The 17,544-nt window shown below is 39.4% G+C and overlaps 1 protein-coding gene and 1 pseudogene across 2 annotated transcripts in view; both read left to right on the forward strand.

Moving 5' to 3' along the window:
- Positions 1–1,366: 1,366 nt before the first annotated feature.
- The window catches only part of KLF8 (KLF transcription factor 8), a gene marked incomplete at both ends in the record, with an annotated part of 60,232 nt that continues 44,054 nt past the window's right edge, over positions 1,367–17,544 (forward strand). Inside the window, one exon of the mRNA XM_082681488.1 lies at positions 1,367–1,432. Coding sequence (XP_082537614.1) covers positions 1,367–1,432 — 66 coding nt within the window. The remainder of the gene's footprint in view (positions 1,433–17,544) is intronic.
- Positions 6,537–7,282, forward strand: LOC309839636 (transcription factor Spi-C-like; annotated as a pseudogene). The gene has a single exon. The product of its transcript is annotated as a transcription factor Spi-C-like (transcript).

Raw genomic sequence — 17,544 nt, forward strand, 5'->3', positions numbered from 1 at the left:
CCCTCCCACCCTTTCACCCTCACCTTCTTCCCTTATATCTTGCTAGAAAATGCCCCCAGTTCCATTCTCCTTTGCTCTTTGTCTCCTCCCTGAGAAGATACTGTGACTTCGTTGTCCTTGCTAGTGTCACAGTGTTACCATGCAGAGCTAGGACTGTAAATATTTTTCAGTTGCCAGCTTTCTTGCTTTTCCCCTTCCCTATTCCTCCCTTCCTATACAGCCCCCACCCCCAATTCCCACATCCCTTTCACCCTCCCTCAGCTTAACACGCAAATGGATAGGTGACCAAACGGTGTGCTTGCAAGCGTCTTTAAGAATAAGGAACTGAATTTGTTTGAGTTGTACCTGCTGCTTCTGGAGACTGCCGCCAGGGAAAAGACCAGAGCTCTCCACACTGGGCCCCGCCCCACCCCCTCCCTTCTCCCTCCTTGGTCTCAGCGCCCCCCTTCTCCACCTCCTTCCACTCTTCACTCTCCTCTAGTGTCCGCCTGTTCCTTTTAAGTAACTCCACCCTCAGGATAGTCACACCACTTCTCTGGTTCTAGCCGGGCAGGAGGCAAGTCACCCCACCCACTCGGGTTGCCTAGCTAGCACTGTCGGTACTGACCCTCATGAACGTGAGGTCCCCAGTGGGGCAGCTAGGTGCACCCAAGAAACCTCACTCTAGAGTACCCGCACAAGTTCTTGACGTTTTTTGCTGAAGCCCCTGTCCTAGACTGGGGTGCCCCTATGTGTTTCCACCAATCGTAGGCATTTGCCCCTCCCTTCTTTCTTTTTAGGAAGGCTTTGGAGTGTGCAGCAGCAACAACGACAGTAAAGGGATCCTTTTGTGGTATATTCTCCTGGGTTCCTGTCTTGAAGGAGTCCTCCGCCTCAACTTTGTATTCAAGTAGTGCTTTGGGGTTTGGGCTGGTTTTCTTAGCTCTTAGCCCCGGCACTCTCCTCAAGGGTGTGTGGAGTTCAGAGGATGGGTGGAGAGTGGGTTTGGCCGGAACTGAATTGGTAGAGGTGAAAGGGGAACGGAGGATCCTCAACCTTGGCCACTTGGGCCCAGCGAACCCACTTTATTTTTAGCCGAGGAAAAGAGCTAAAAGAGCATTGCAGCAAGGGGAAGATTCTTTTTAGGAAGTCGGTTTTTCTGGCTCCCCAATTTGGGGTTGGATGCTTGAGAGCTTTGTTTCCCTTGTTTCGAGGGTGGTCCAGCTGGGTCTGAATCGACTCTGTCGGCTCTGGCCCTCCTCCTCATTTCCAGCCAGGAGAAAAAGAGGAGGTGGGGGGCCGAGAAAGAGAAGGCAAGAGCGAGCCGCCTGGCGCGCTGTCAGACAGGGGCGGGTGTGAGGGAAACAGCTGTCTTGCGATCAGGAGTATGAGCCTCTCAGAGGACCGCATGAGCTCCGGACACTTCAGGAGTCTCCAGCTAGTGACATGGGCGGTAAGTGACTCCGGAATTAGAACCCACCCAATCCCATCTCCTCCCTCTAGATTCTATCCCCCATCCCACCCCCACTCCTCACTTCTATAGGTTTTAGTAGAGGGAGTGCGGCGGGGGCGGTGGGGAGAGAAGGGTACAAACATTATGTGGAATTAAATGAAACTCAAGGGAAAATGACTTTGCTAAAGGGCTGAGCAAAGGGGGGTTCGGAATGGGAGGAGTACTTTGGGGATCCTCGTAGGAGAAATGAAGAGGGGCACGAATGGATGGATTTGTTTAATTTAATCCGCCCTGGTTTGGTGCTTTCATTTTTCCTTCAGGGGTAAGGTTTGTCTTGACTTAACCCCACACAGCCAAAGTTGCTACCAGAGAGAACGGGATTCGGAAGGCCAACGTTCCAAGGTAACCCCCCTAAATAGTAGCAGGTACCTAGATATGCTTCTAAAAGGAAGAAGAGCAGGGGCTTAATGTTTGAGCCGAGGCTATTGAAAGGCGAGGCCCTGAAGGCAGCCGCCAGGGAGGAGCTGCTTTGGGCGTGCCGGCTCTTTAAGGAGGGGCTGGGCATGGTTGGAGGAGAAAGCATAGGCCCTGCCCTGGCTCTTTAAAACGTGGCTAAGGCGGTTGGTTTGTCTGTGTAGGTGGAAGATTGGGCCGAATTGCTGGGATTGCTGGAGAGTATCGATTTGCAATGGTCACTTAGAAGAGCTGCCTTTTTGTGGGCTTTTTATGTTTAACTCTAAGAATTTGGGGGAAAATAAATCACAAAATAAATAAAACTTATTCTTTGGAAAAATAAATACAAACAGATGGTCAAGGGAACGATCCTTTATTTCCTTTTGTTCTGTCTACATTGTAAAGAAAAGCGTTTATTAAGCAGCAGTCTGATGGCACTCAATGTGATAATAACTAGGCAAAGAGAATAATCTCCAAATTTGAATTTGAAGCTGATGGAGACTATGATGGTTGGGGTAACAGGCAGATCTGCTTTGAAATCCTAATGCCACCACTTACTAGCCGTGTGATCCTAGGCATTGCTTTTCTCTACTAGAGAATGTGGAGTAATAATCTTAAAGATATTTGGGTAGATTAAATACTTTAGTGTATGTGACAGAGGCTGCCACTCCATGTATATCTTAGTTTCACTTCCTTTTCCTGCTCTGTTTGAGACTCTTTCTTTGGAGCACCGCTGATAGAATTAGTGTTTTGCTGTCCTTAAAACACCTTCCAGGGGGTGAAAGGAGACCTTGGAATATTGAATTAGCTTGCCCAAAGTCTGAAGCTAGAACATAGGTTTTGCTTGCTACTGGTTTAACATTGTTCCCACTGGACTTTAGCACCTCTGAGAGAAAGGGACACTAGCCTGCCTTTCCCCTCATTCTTTGGACAACTTAACTAGGATGATATAACCAACAGGACCTTTGGACAACAGAAATCAGTGACTTACAAATGACCTCATCCCATTCTTCAGATTTTTGGGGGGCACCCTTATATATGAAGGTTTTTAATTTTTGGTGACTGTTGGGAACACAGAGAATGGGCTGGGAACGGTGTCTTCAGGTTGGTTTGGGGGGCAGACAGGCAGAAAACATAGGAAGGGAAGAAATATAAACTCAAAAGTAAAAGTGATAGGTGAATCTAGTCCATCCTCAAGACCGGACTAGTTAATGGCTCTATTTTCAGAGCTCTGGGGAGCCATAGGTACCTCTCATTAGGGCTTTCAGGATACATTCGAAAGAAAACTGGGGAAAAAACATGAACTAGATTACCACCACCATTGCTTCAACTCCCCCCAACCCCTATCATCCTAGTATATGCATTTCTGAAATGGGGCCCTTGTTGGTTCAGTTAATTGAATTCCAATAACCAAGTCACCAAGCCTAGTCTAGTCATCTTTCATCTCTCCAGATTGTGTGTATCTGGTGGTGAGGGAGATCAACCTTTTCTCATTCTGGCAGGGGCATTATTATTATGTAACACATTTATATATTCACCCTCGCCTTGAGTCAGTTCTAGTTTATTGTCTCACTTACACTGATGAATAATAAGATTGCCTTTGGATATATAATTCATTTAGCAAATATGTGTTGGCATACTGTGTCAGGCACTGATAAAATTGTTAAAAACTCATTTTCTATTCCTCCATCTTAAATGACTTCTTTTTGCCCACCCTCCCATTTAAACCTCAATCTTCCTTCAAGTCCTATTTTAGTCCTTAGTCCCCACATAAAGCTTTCCTTATCTCCTCAGCTATTCCTTAGAAATTGTACATCACTGTCTGTTCTGCTCAGTGGATACTTATAAGTGAACTGCTTTGTAATGTACTTGTTTTTATGATTTTTTCCTTAAAACAGTATTTATAATATTCCTCTCATTATTAATCCCAAATCAAATGCCATTTGTATGAAAATTTACCTGATCCTTGCATATAGAAATAAACTCTTTTGAGTTTCCGTATCACTTTACCCACATTATCTGGAACCTACACAACCCTCTTCCCTGTATTTTGGTCATTTCTGTACATATCTAAGCCCTTACCCCATTTCTAGACAGAAAGGTGCTTGAGGATATTACTATGATTGTATCTTCAAAGTACTTACCCAATTAACTTTCCCATGTAAACACGGGGTACATATATTATAGATGATCTTCTAAGATTTAGCTCCAAAATGTCATGTTTTTGTCAGTGAAGGAAAACTTGATTGGGATGATTGACCTAGATGATCATCTAGTACAGTTGTCATCTCATTACTAAGTAGAGTGTGAATGAATAACATTGTCATATCAGGTTCATTAGTTTATCCAAAGATGATGTGAACCCTTGTCTGATGTACTTTCTGATTCTCATATAATAATGTGTTCAATTCAGGTTGTATACCTGAAGTTGGGTTTTTGTTGTATTTATTGTCCCCAACTCAGCTTTATCATCTAGCCTCAGTTTTCTCACATCTAAAATAATACAGTATTTGTGATTATAAATAATGTAAGTAAAACATTGGACTCCGTACCTAACTTCTAATACTTATTTCTTAAGTGGAGGGTCTCATCATTTTGTTACTTAGAGTAGTTTATTTTATTTAAACATTGTTTGGTTTTTGGAAAAAAGGAAGGTAATTCAGTGAGACAGCAAGCTGGATTTAAAAGTCTGTAACAAGCTTGACGCTTTGTATAAAAAATTAAAGATATCTGTGTACTTAGACAAAATAGATGTAATGTGGGCAAAGCAAACTCTGGAAGTATTAAACACTTTAAATTAAGGAGCTATAACCTAACTCTAGAGCCAAATCCAGGTATTTGATACCAATCCAGGTATCAAATCATTAGCATTTTGATATTTTGTTGTAACCTCAAACTCATCATTTCTAAAAGAGAACCCATCATTACCCCTAGACTATTCCCCCACCTCTCATTCAAGACTTCTCCTTTTCATTTACCTGGTCCCGCAATTTACCATCATCATAATCTTGGTGAAGTCACTTAAACTCTGAACTTGAGTTTTTTCATCTTTGCACTGAGGATAATAATAGAAACTACCTGATAGGGTTGCGGTAAGGAATAAATGTGCTAATTTTGTAAAGCACTTAGAAGAATGCATGATAGTGTAGTAAGAAATGGGGAAACATAGTTGTTGTGGTTCCCATATTCCATGCTCAAAATGCTGGCATCAACCTCTTCCTCAGTTTCCCTGTCTACTTGGTTGCCAAGGGCTATGTTTTTTTTTTCCCTTTGTATCTGGCATCAGTTCCTTTCTTTTTATTCTAATTACCACCACTTTAATTTAGTCCAGAGGTATAACCAATTAGCCTACAGACCAAATACAGCCTACGCATGTGTTTTGTTCCCCCTAAATTGATAAAACTTTCATTTAAAAATGAATTTTAAATTAATAATGCATTATACATCCCTCAAAATTTGAAATATACAAAGTGATATACAATGAAGAGTCTCCCTCCTAGTCTTGTCCCCTAGTTGCCTCAGGCAACTAAAGTTATCTGTTTATTGGAAATTCTTCCACAGACTTTTTTTTTTTTTTGCGGTATGTGGGCCTCTCACTGTTGTGGCCTCTCCCGTTGCGGAGCACAGGCTCCGGACATGCAGGCTCAGTGGCCATGGCCCACGGGCCCAGCCACTCCGTGGCATGTGGGATCTTCCCGGACCAGGGCACGAACCCGTGTCCCCTGCATCAGCAGGTGGACTCTCAACCACTGCGCCACCAGGGAAGCCCCTTCCACAGGCATTTTATGCATATCAAACAAATGAGTATTTTTTCTCCCCCTTTCCTTTTATACACGGATAGTAACACTCTCTGCATATTGTTCTACACCTTGCTTTGTCTACTTAAAAATATACTTTGGAGACCTTTCCATATTTGTATGTAAATAAATATCTCATTCTCTTGTGTGACTGCATAGTTTCTCACTACATGGATGAGCCACAATTTATTTAAACAGTTTTCTATTGAATGCCATTTAAGATATTTACAAACTTTTGCAGTGTTGTTTGTAATAACAATAAAAACTTTATAAGTATGTGTATTAGTCTGCTAGGGCTGCCATAACAAAACACTATATAGACTGGGTCGCTTAAACAACAGAAATTTATTTTCTTACAGTTCTGGGGGCTGGAAGTCAAAGATCAGGGTACCAGCATGATCAGGCTCTGGTGAGGGCCCTCTTCCTGGCTTTCAGATGGCTGCCTTCTCCCTGTGTGCTCATATGACCTCTTCTTTGTGCTCCTGGAGAAAGAGAGTGAGCTCCCTGATGTCTCTTCTTATAAGGACACTAATCCCATTGGAGGAAGACCCTACCCTTATGACCTCATTTAACCTTAATTACTTCCATAAAAACCTTATCTCCAAATACAGTCACACTGGGGGTTGGGAGCTCAACATATGAATTTGGGGAGAGACAAAATTCAGTCTGTAACAGTAGGTCAATTTGCCCAGACCCACACTTTTAAAAAATGGTTGATTGCCAACATTTGAAAAATCATACTTTGAAGGGTGTTGCCAACCTGTGCTTCAGAGGGGAAAGTTATTTCCACCTGGAGTATACCTAAATGTTAGATTGGCCTCAGATTGACAGAATTGTCAATTTATTAATGAAGCATGGCTTGTTTTGAACAAGACAAGCTGGATCAAGCATTTGAAGATGCTTTTGAAGTACTGAGGCAACATTCAACTGGTGATCTTCAGTACTCCTCAGATTACAAAAATTACCTGGCTTTCATCAACCACTGTTCTCATGTCAGAGGAAATTCCAACAGCTATGGTGTGCTGCCCACAGAGGAACCGGTCTACAATTGGAGAACAGTAATAAACAGTGCTGTGGACCTCTATTTTGAAAGAAATATTCATCAGTTTCTGTAGAACATCCCTGAAAATCAGCTGGTGCAACCTACTCTTCTCCAGCAAAAGGGAGGAAAAGGCAGGAAGAAGCTCTGACTGTTTGAATACCTTCATGAATCCCTGTGTAATCCCGAGATGGGTCTTGTATTCAATGGATAGATCAAACCAAAGGCATCTTTCAGTTTGTATCAAAAAACAAAGAAAAACTTGCCCAAATTTGGGGGAAAAGAAAAGGCAACCAGAAGACCATGACTTACCAGAAAATGGCCAGAGCACTGAGGAATTATGGAAGAAGTGGGGAAGTCATCAAAATCCGGAGAAAGTTAACTTACCAATTCAGTAAGGCCATTCTCCAAAGACTGTCTCCATCTCATTTCTTGGAAGAAGAGATCTTCTACTCACAGTACGTTCAACCTGATCAAGGATACCTCAGTTTAAATAACTGGAATGCATATTATAATTATACATTCACCACTTACCATGATCTAAGTCACCCTGATTGCTAAATATACTCTTATATATCAAAATTTTCTGGCATCAGAAATCCCTACAAGTTTTAGGATTTTTCTCTGAAAGCAAATACTGAAAAACAAAACAAAAAAACCCAAACTTAATTATTGCTATCTTTTATGAAGTAGCATATAATCTATACTAACTTGGTGAAAAATTTTGCCAGTGAACAACTTTAAAATGATCAAGTCCCATTTGAAAATATAGACTAAATGTCCTTCCTTTTACTATTGTCTATGTAATACTTCCTTCTAGATTAATAATGCTAGTGGAGAGGCTTTGATTTACATATTGATGTAAACATTATTTTCCTGTCATACACACAGACAAAAAAAATCATTCTAACATGTATCCAACAGCTTTTGCAACAAAACAAAAAATGATTGCCTGTGATAGTGTTCCTGCTAAATTACATTCATGGCTTTAAAAATTTCAGTGACTAAAACTAGAACTACTATATGATCCAGCAATTCCACTCCTGGGTATACATCCAAAGAAAATGAAAACACTAATTTTAAAAGATATATGCACCCCAATGTTCACAGCTGCATTTTTTTTTTGGCCACACTGCTCAGCTTGCAGGATCTCAGTTCCCCAACCAGGGATTGAACCCAGGTCTCTGCAGTGAAAGCGCAGAATCCTAACCACTAGACTACCAGGGAACTCCCATAGCAGCATTATTTATAATAGCCAAGGTATGGAAGCAACCTAAGTGTCCACCAACAGATGAATGGATAAAGAAGACGTGGTATATGTACACAATGGAGTACTACGCAGCCATAAAAAAGAGTGAAATTTTGTCATTTGCAACAACATGGATGGACCTGGAGGGTATTATGCTTAGTGAAATAAGTCAGGGAGAGAAAGACAAATACTGTATGTTATCATTTATATGTGGAATCTAAAAATTGAAACAAAGGAATATAACAAAATAGAAACAGGCTTAAAGATATAGAGAACAAATTAGTTACCAGTGAGGGGAAGGAAGGAGGGAGAGGGCAAGATAGGGGTGGAGGATTAAATGGTACAGACTACTATGTATAAAATAAATAAGATACAAGTATGTAATGTACAGCACAAGGAATATAGCCAATATTTTATAATAGTTTTGAATAGAGTATAATCTAGAAAAATATTGAATCACTATGTAGTACACCTAAAACTAATATAATATTGTACATCTGAAACTAATATTGTAAATCAACTATATTTCTATAAAATAAATAAATAAAAAGTAAAAACTTAAAAAAAATTAAAAATCATACTTTACTTAAAACTCTAGAATTCCAGCTTCTCTTAAATAATCAGAAGCTACCAACCCATATTCCCTCTTGTCAACAATTGCCTGGAGTTGGTGAACTGCTTCCTCCTTTCCCTTTTAGACAGGACATGTGTTCTCAGTTCACCATATTTCCTATCTGGTCTAGGTGATCTTAACCTGCCTGACCCCTCTAGGTATTGAGTTTGTGACACCTATGTAAGCTCTTACCATGATACACATAAAGTATTCCAATAGTTTCTAGTTCTACCTTGGTTCTTTGGCCTTCTCTATTCTGTAGACCACTACCTGAATATGTTCTCTAAAACACATTTTAAAAATTATGCCACTTTCCTTTGCTCCACAATCATTTACTGGGTGCCTACAAAGTTCCAGGCATTATGCTAGAAGCTGGGGTTAGAGTAGTGAACAATTTAGATGGGACCCTTGCCTTCACAGAGTGTATAGTCTACTCTTCCTCTCTTCTGGATTTCCTTTCTGTCTCTTCTTGACCAAGCTTAGTTCCTCAAGGCTGACCTCACCACAGACCATTTCTTTGGAATTTTTTCTGACTATTCTACTTTCAGTTATCTCCTCTTGTAATTAGTGTTCCTAGCTTCAAATCATAATTAATCACTTTAGCATCTATTATCTTGTAATATTTAGTTGTTATTGTTTTATGCATAGTTATATCTCACTACATAGACTTGGCAGCTCAGATCTCTACAGGGCCCAATAAAATGACAGAAGCATGTCCTGTATAAAGGGGGCAGCCATTTATCAACTCCAGGTAATTTTTCTCTTGTGCCAATGTAGATTCCATGTTGTAAGATCTCTCAACTTTTTCAGAAAAGCAAGAAATGGAATTTTTTAAAAAATATTTATTTATTTATTTGGCTGTGTCGGGTCTTAGTTGTGGCATGCGGGATCTTTCGTTTTGGTGTGCAGGCTCTTAGTTGCGGTGTGTGGGCTTCTCTCTAGTTGTGGCACATGGGCTCAGTAGTTGCAGCGCACAGGCTCCAGAGCATGAGGGCTCAGTAGCTGTGGCACGTGGGCTCTCTAGTTGTGGCGCACGGGCTCTAGAGCGTGTGGGCTTAGTTGCCCTGAGGCATGTGGGATCTTAGTTCCCTGACCAGGGATCTTACCCATGTCCCCTGCATTGGAAAGTAGATTATTAACCACTGGGCCACCAGAGAGGTCCCAAGAAATGGAGTTTTTTAAAAAAGAAATCTGCTTTTAAAGGAGAATGTAAAAAGAGAGAAAAGAATATATATATATATATATAAAGAATATATATTATATATATATATATATAACTGAATTAGTTTGCTGTACACCTGAAACTAACACATTGTAAATCAACTATATTTCAATAAAAAAATTAAAAATAAATAAATAAATAAATATAAGGGTGAGGGAAAATAAAAGATTATCAGCTAATTTGATTTTATTTTTTTAACATCACAGTGAGAACCAGGCCAGCATCTGCAGTGGGCTGCCAATTTTCTCTATCTGACCTACACTGCAAAACTCCCAGAATGTAGAGACCAGGTGGAAGCTTGGTACTATCTGCTCCCTCTCTTGTATATATACACACAGTATCTACTACAGCGTTGGCTATTTAATAAGTTATCTATAAAGACTTGGTTATCATCAGTAAGTTCCTCTTTAAGTCAACTGTAATCTCCAATAATAGTATAGCAGTTCTGTTTTCTCCTAATACCTAACATGTGCCTTTGAAGGCAATTATCAGGACAGCCTTCCTTTCCCTTACTTCCTTTTTTCCAAATGTAACCATCCAAATTCCTTGACCTAGCTCCATGTTTTTTCTTTTAAAAAAATTTTCATTTATTTCTCTAGAGTTTCTTTCATTCTTTTCTGCAATTCTCTTCCATTTCATTTCCGTTGAAATACAAACACAAACAAGGTACAATATCCTCAGAAAGGTCTTCACAATACTGAAGAGAGACTTAACTTTTATTTATTTGAGGATGATTATTCCAGCTCTGTTGTCTCTTTCTGTGCTGTCAATGATTTAGCTGTTTCATCTTCAATTAGAATAAGAATGTGTGATATGAATCTATTCATTTTCTTTTTTAAAAAACTAGTTCTGATAAATATGTACAATATAGCTCCTCCAGTTTTTTGTAGCGAGATCCTAGAATCAATATGGAGCCTTGAAAATAACAATAATGATTATTGTTATTGGTACCTTCATTTACATGACCTCTGTAGGTCCTATAAATTGAGATGGTCCAGGATTCTTATAAGACTTGGTGCTCTTGAGCCAGGTAGCTCAGGCAGTGAGTGGAGAGACCATTCAAAAGAGAAAGTCTCTGCCCTTAAGCACTGTACTAAGCATGGGCAAAGACCACTGTGTTGTACATTCTTTTTGGTTGCTGGAGTGGCACCATGTTTAATTTGTTGGAGGAGACTGTTGCATGAAACAATAGTATAAAGTAATGAAGTGGATTGCATGAGATTTTACATGATGGTGCAGAGCAGTGAGCTTGTATTGCTGTGGCTTTTTGTCCTTTTTCTAAACCAATGCCTCAGTGCCAAGCTGGAGCTCTGTATTCCTAGAGGTTTTGTCTGATGATTAACATCACAGTTAGTGGGAATCTTTTAATATTCTTTTCAGATGTTCAATAGTAGAGCATACTGCTAATGTATAAAAAATATCCAGTATTATTATTTTCAACATCATCAAACTATTTCAAAGTGCAGGATAGTAGCAATTACTTTAAGGGAGAAAAAGAGTGTTGCTATCAGACATCATCCCTGGATTCAAATCCCAGTAATTTACCAGCTATGTGACCTTGAGATTACTTAATTTTTCTGAGTCTGTATTTATTCATGTGCATAATGGAATCAACAGTAGTACCTACCTCACAGAGATTGTGAAAATTAAATATGTCCCTTTGGAAATGCCATGGGAATGAAATGATATCTGGGATTTGCCTAAAAGTAGCCATTGAGGTGGAGGAGTGAGTTGGGAGTACAAATGAAACAAGATTTTCCATGAGCTGAAAATCACTGAAACTGGGAATAGGTGGGAACAGGTACATGGGATTCATCTTTACTTTTGTCCACATTTGTGATCATACAAAATAAAAAGTTTTTTTTTAATGCTGTAGGAGTGAACTCAATTTTGCCTAATGGTTTGTGGAGAAATTAATTGTCTTTCTTGATATCAGCTTCACAGATTAAGCAGAAACTTGGAAAACTATAGCTCTTTCATAGATGTCCTCTGTCGTATATCATAGAGTATTATGGAAGAGATCTGAAAAGGGCTAAGTAGTTTACTCAAAATGACATTCCTAGATAACAGTGAACTAGAACCCAGGTCTCCAGCTCCTAGGTAAAAGATTTTCCCATTGTTCATGCTGCTTTCTTTAACTATAGCACTTTTAACATAAGTTCTATCAGTTTCTTGCATGTAAGATTATTTTTAAAAAATAAATTTACCTGTTTGATGGAAGACAACGGAACTAGTTCTAGAAATCTGAGGTTAATTTATACAATACTTTTAAATCTGTTCTTTCAGTTGATCCTCTCAATGATCCTGTGAGGTTCACAGTGACCTTGTGAGCAAGAATTATTTCTACTGTCTGTATTAAGTGATGGGACTTGTCCAAAGTTATTCAACAATTTGGTAATTAAACTAGAACTAAAACTCAGGCCTGGAGTTCATTGAACCTTAAATCCACTAGTTTTAGACATTTATAATAATTCCCTTTAGCTTTCTTCTTTTCCAGAATCAAGAATCTTAATCTCTAGCACATTCCAGGGTGATTTTTCTTTCATGCATATTTGGGTTTCTCTGTGGAAAAGAAAGTGGAGCTTAACATCAGCATCTGGGGGGAATGAAAGTGGCTGAAAGCACTGGAAGGCTTGCAGGTGATCCTGTAGATCATGAACTCATGTGAGAATGGAGATAAACATATAAAAATTCATAAGATTAGGTATTGTTATTGTGAGTGGTTTGGATCTTTAAAATGTGACTGTATGTATTGTACATATTTTTATGTACTTTAGTTTTGGATTTTCTGACAAAAGTATTCCTAAAAACTTATATGGAGATTTCACATTTACACCTTATAAAGAAATTTTATATGTGTTATCACGATGGTCTTCATAACAACCCTCTGAGGGGTAGGGCCAAGCTGATATATCTCTATTTTGCAGATGAGAAAACTGAGGCATGGAAAAGTCAAATGGCTTGCCCAAAGTCATACAGCTCTTTTCTGGTGTTTCTTATCACCTTATCTTTTTATTACCTCACATTACTTCACTGCTTCAAGCTTAGCGGGCTATTGTAGTAATGATGCAATACTGTTTCTTTCTTTCACGTGGTATGTGCTGTCAGTCTTCAGTTTTTTTGTGGTAATATGTTATTTCCTCTTAAATTCATGTTGTTGTTTTTTTTAAACATTTCAGTTGCCCCTACTGAAATCTCGCTCAGGAAATCTGAGAAAACAAGCTGCAGGCATTTCTTGTCTTGGAGCCACTTCTGAGTACCTGCTCTGGTGGTGATTCCTATACTTTGGACTAAGTACCTCAGACACCCTCCATATTTTGTGTATGTTGAGTCTCTTGAATAGAAAACTCATAGTGAGCTACCTGCTGAGATGCCACAAGTGGAGATTCTTTGAGTTTGGGTTGTCCAGTCGTTCCTATGGTGATAGGTATGACCCTGTTTGGAAGAAATGAGAGAAAATGGAGGATCTTGCAATCCCCTTTTATTAAGTATTTATTTTTCTAGCAACCATTTACCCCCCCCCCCATTATGTAATCTTCAAGCAGAGGTTGGGAGATCTCACTGGCACCCAGGTCATGGAGCATTATAGCTTCATTATAGCTCTAGACTGCTGAGGTTCATATCTCAGTTCTACCATTTACTAGCTGGGTGATTTGGGGATAAGCTACCTCATCTCTCTGTCTCAGTTTCCTCATTTTAAAAATGGGGAAATAATGTGCCCATTCCTAGAATTATGAGGATTAAATGAGCTAATATAAGTATTTGTTCTTTTAGCCGCACTGTACCTAGCACATAGTAAGTACTCAGTGACTGTTGGTAATTATTGTTCTTTTATCACCGTTCTATTGTTAATGTCATGCTCAGAGTAGCCTCAATCTTGAAGGTTTTCCCAGAGACCCATTGCAAAACTCTCTATTCCCCTGGAAGTTATATAATTAAACTGTCTGAAAATATATGTGTATCTAGTTGTCCTTTAGTTACCTTTTTCTAATATAAAAGACATAAGAAATACTATTTTAAAAATACCTGGGACTTCCCTGGTGGCACAGTGGTTGAGAGTTCGCCTGCTGATGCAGGGGACACGGGTTCGTGCCCCGGTCCGGGAAGATCCCGCATGCCGCGGAGCCGCTAGGCCTGAGAGCCATGGCTGCTGAGCCTGCGCGTCTGGAGCCTATGCTCCGCAATGGGAGAGGCCATGACAGTGAGAGGCCCGCACACCAAAAAATAAAAATAAATAAATAAAAATTAAAAATAAAAAAATAAAAATACCTATAATCTCAAAACCCTAAAACATTGATTTTCATTTTTCAAGCAATTCCAGAATTTCTTATGGGTCAGAGGCTGAAAGTGCATGATTTCTCAAGATCTTCCAAAATAATTGACTTGTTGTCCTTAAACTTGTTTTTCTTTTAGCAAGCAGTTTTCTAGAAATAAGGTGCTCACCAGATTTGGGATATTAGAAAGTATTTTGGGAGCACTGTAATTTGAGTTAGAGGATAAGAGTTCCGGTTCTGACTCCATCACTGCTAAAATATGTGACCTTGGTCCTCCAAATTCATTATCTGTAAAATGGGAATGATATATGAAAGCTGTCCATTTCCCTATTGTAAAGCTATGTAGATGCACATGAGGGATTATTATTTGTATTGTCAACATGCTCTGTCTTGTTAAGTACTAGGTACCTTCATAGGTCAGTGTCAGGATTCCCAAAGCTTTGTTTTCTTTTGTATTGATAGTTGTAGGCTCCAGTCACTCTGCTCTGCTTCCCTCCTTATAGGCTTAACTTCTCACTTCATCCCTAGACACTTTTTTCCTCCTCAGTGCTGGCCAAAGAGTGGGATGTGTTCTTACTAGTCAGTCACCTGCTCCTGTCCCTTGGAGGCACTGTTCACTTTCATAAAACAAGCAGATCACTGTGGAAAACAGTGGGTAACAAAATAAACTTCGAACATGACAAAGGTAGTATAATCTTATGAAATTTCTATGGTCATGGTCCCTGAAGCATCGTTTGTGAGGTTCTACATATATGAGATGTTGACCTGCTGTGGATAGGGCTCAGTCCTCCTCGCTCTCGCCTCCTTTATTTCCTCCTCCAGTACTCCCTTCCTTAGAAGAAGGACCAAAAAGTCCAGCTTCTAGACCTTTTCTGGGTTTTTTTGGCAGTGCCACTCGGCATGTGGGATCTTAGTTCCCCAACCAGGGATTGAACCCCGTGGCCCCACCACCACCACTGCCCTGCAATGGAAGCACGGAGGCTTAACCACTAGACTGCCAGGAAAGTCCAAGAAAGTCCAGCTTCTAGACACAAAGGCTTGAAAAGCCAATTCAAGCAGAATAATGGTTATTATCTTAAGTAGGTAACTTGCATTTCTGAAGCTCTCCTGCCTGTGTGATTCACATCTCAGTGGCCCAGGACATACCCTAACCCCGTTTGGGTATTTCCTGACCAATTATCTCACAGTTTCTGAGCAGCTGTCTAGTCTCAGACACTTAGAATAGCAACTCCAACTCTAGAGAAAAGCGAAAGGTTTATAAAGCCCTTTAAAAAAATCCCTGAACTTTCTTTAACTGTTCTGTAAGCCCTAATTTCCTTCTGTTTTACATTTTGTCTGGCAAAATATTAAAGTAAACATTTTTTTTTAAAAAAAGAGAAGCTTATACACCTTCCTGATAGCTTTCCCTTTACTCATTTTTTACCAACATTTAAAGTGTTATCCTGGGTTATCTAATGGCTATTCCATTTGGCTGTTCTATGGAGAGTACGTTAACCAGAAATGGCTGAGACATTCCTGATTGTCAGCTATCCTCCTTGTGCAATTTGACTAAAATATTTGTGATATGGGTGGGACAAAAAGTATTTTTCAGACTCCTTGATTATTGCTATTAAATAATATTATTTTATATTATAATATTTTGCCATTAAATAACCACTCTTATTCCCATGATCATTCATTCACTGGACATTAGCACATTGTATAGAGGAAGTACTCTGCTAAAAGAAAGGGATACAGAGAAGAACAAGACGAGGTAACTATTGTGGGGCTCACCTTATGGTAAGGGAAACAGACAATGCCTGTGTGCCAGGTACTGTTTTAAACATTTGAACACATATTAAATTGATAAATCCTATGAGCTGGTACTATTATTATTCCCATTTTACAGTTAAGGGAACAAAGGAAAACTTGCCCAAAGTCTTATTGTTAAGAAGTTGCAGAACCAGGATATGACCCTAGGCAATGTGATATATGGACTAGAAGGGGAAGTGGCTGCAAGTTGAAGGTCTAGGTTTAAGAGATATTTCTGAAGTAGAATTTATGCTGCTGATAACCAATTGGCTGGAGATGGAGAGAGAAGGGTCAAAGGTGACTGACCCTCAGTCACTGAGACTGAGAATGTGTTGATAGTGGTGCTAAACAATTTAGATTGTAAATATAGGAGGTGGAGAAGGTTTGTAAGCACGTTGAGTATAAACAACCTGTCTGATTCCTAGGAGCTATTCTTCTGGGCAAGAGAGAAAGAGAGATTCTGGCCATCAACAATAATAATTGTGGTGATGATAACAATAGCTAATTATATTGAAAACTTTTTATATGCCAAGAACTATTTTAAGTGAGTTTACATGTATTAATCCATAGAATCCTCACATTTACCGTATGAAATCAATGTCATTTCCCCTACCTCTACGCAGGTAGAGAAACTGAGGTTCACAGGGGCTAAACATCTTGTCAAAGTCACTCTGCTTCCTCAACCCTGTTGTTTCATAATCCATAGGAATTGAGGAAGACCAGATAGAAGAGGGCTCTTTTTTTTTTTTAACATCTTTATTGGGGTATAATTGCTTTACAATGGTGTGTTAGTTTCTGCTTTATAACAAAGTGAATCAGTCATACATAAACATATGTTCCCATAGAAGAGGGCTCTTGTAAGTGAGGGCTCTTGTAAGTTGTCCTGGCTAGAAATAACAAGGCTTAGTTGAACCCACGTCCCCTGCATTGGAACCACCAAGTTAACCAAGTTAACCACTGAACCACCACCAGGGAAGTCCCCTCCCCTCCTTCTTAAAATCAGAAAAGGCTGCCCTCTCTGGCATCTCATACTTCACAGTTAATTACACTTCAAACATCTCTCATACATAACCTCTCTAATTTTCTTTTATTCTTTCCCACTCTTGTCCAACTCCTGTACTTGAGAAAACACACTTCATTTTCCTTTTCTGTCATTCATCAAAAACTTTCAGAAATGTATTGAACACCTACCATGTGCCAGACACTATTCTAAGCCCTTGAAATACATCACTGAAAAAACAATCAAAGATGAAAATCTCTGACTTCAAAGAGCTTACAGTCTAATGGAAATTAGAGTTTTCTGCATCTGACTTCTAGTGTGCTTATGCCTTACTATGCTTCTTCCTTCATTAACCCCAACCCCTACCCCTAAAAAGGCTTCATAGAAGCCTTAGGACTCTGCAGAGAACAATTTTAAATCTTTTAATTTTAAGTTGAGGCTTAGAAAAAAAATGCCTTGACAAAGATTATAAGATATAATTCCTGGGCATCTAACTCCCGGGTCAGTGCTCTCTGCTATACTTGCTGACTCTCCATGTCTGGTTGACCCAGATCTAAAACTGATAACAATGTGCCTAGTATAAACTCTGACACATAGTAATATGCATAAATATTTAGTGAATGATGAATGTATATGTGAGCAGTTTTACTCATATACTTAGATCGAAGAAAAGA

Source organism: Grampus griseus (assembly GCF_964374135.1).
Source record: "Grampus griseus genome assembly, chromosome: X".
NCBI lineage: Eukaryota > Metazoa > Chordata > Mammalia > Artiodactyla > Delphinidae > Grampus > Grampus griseus.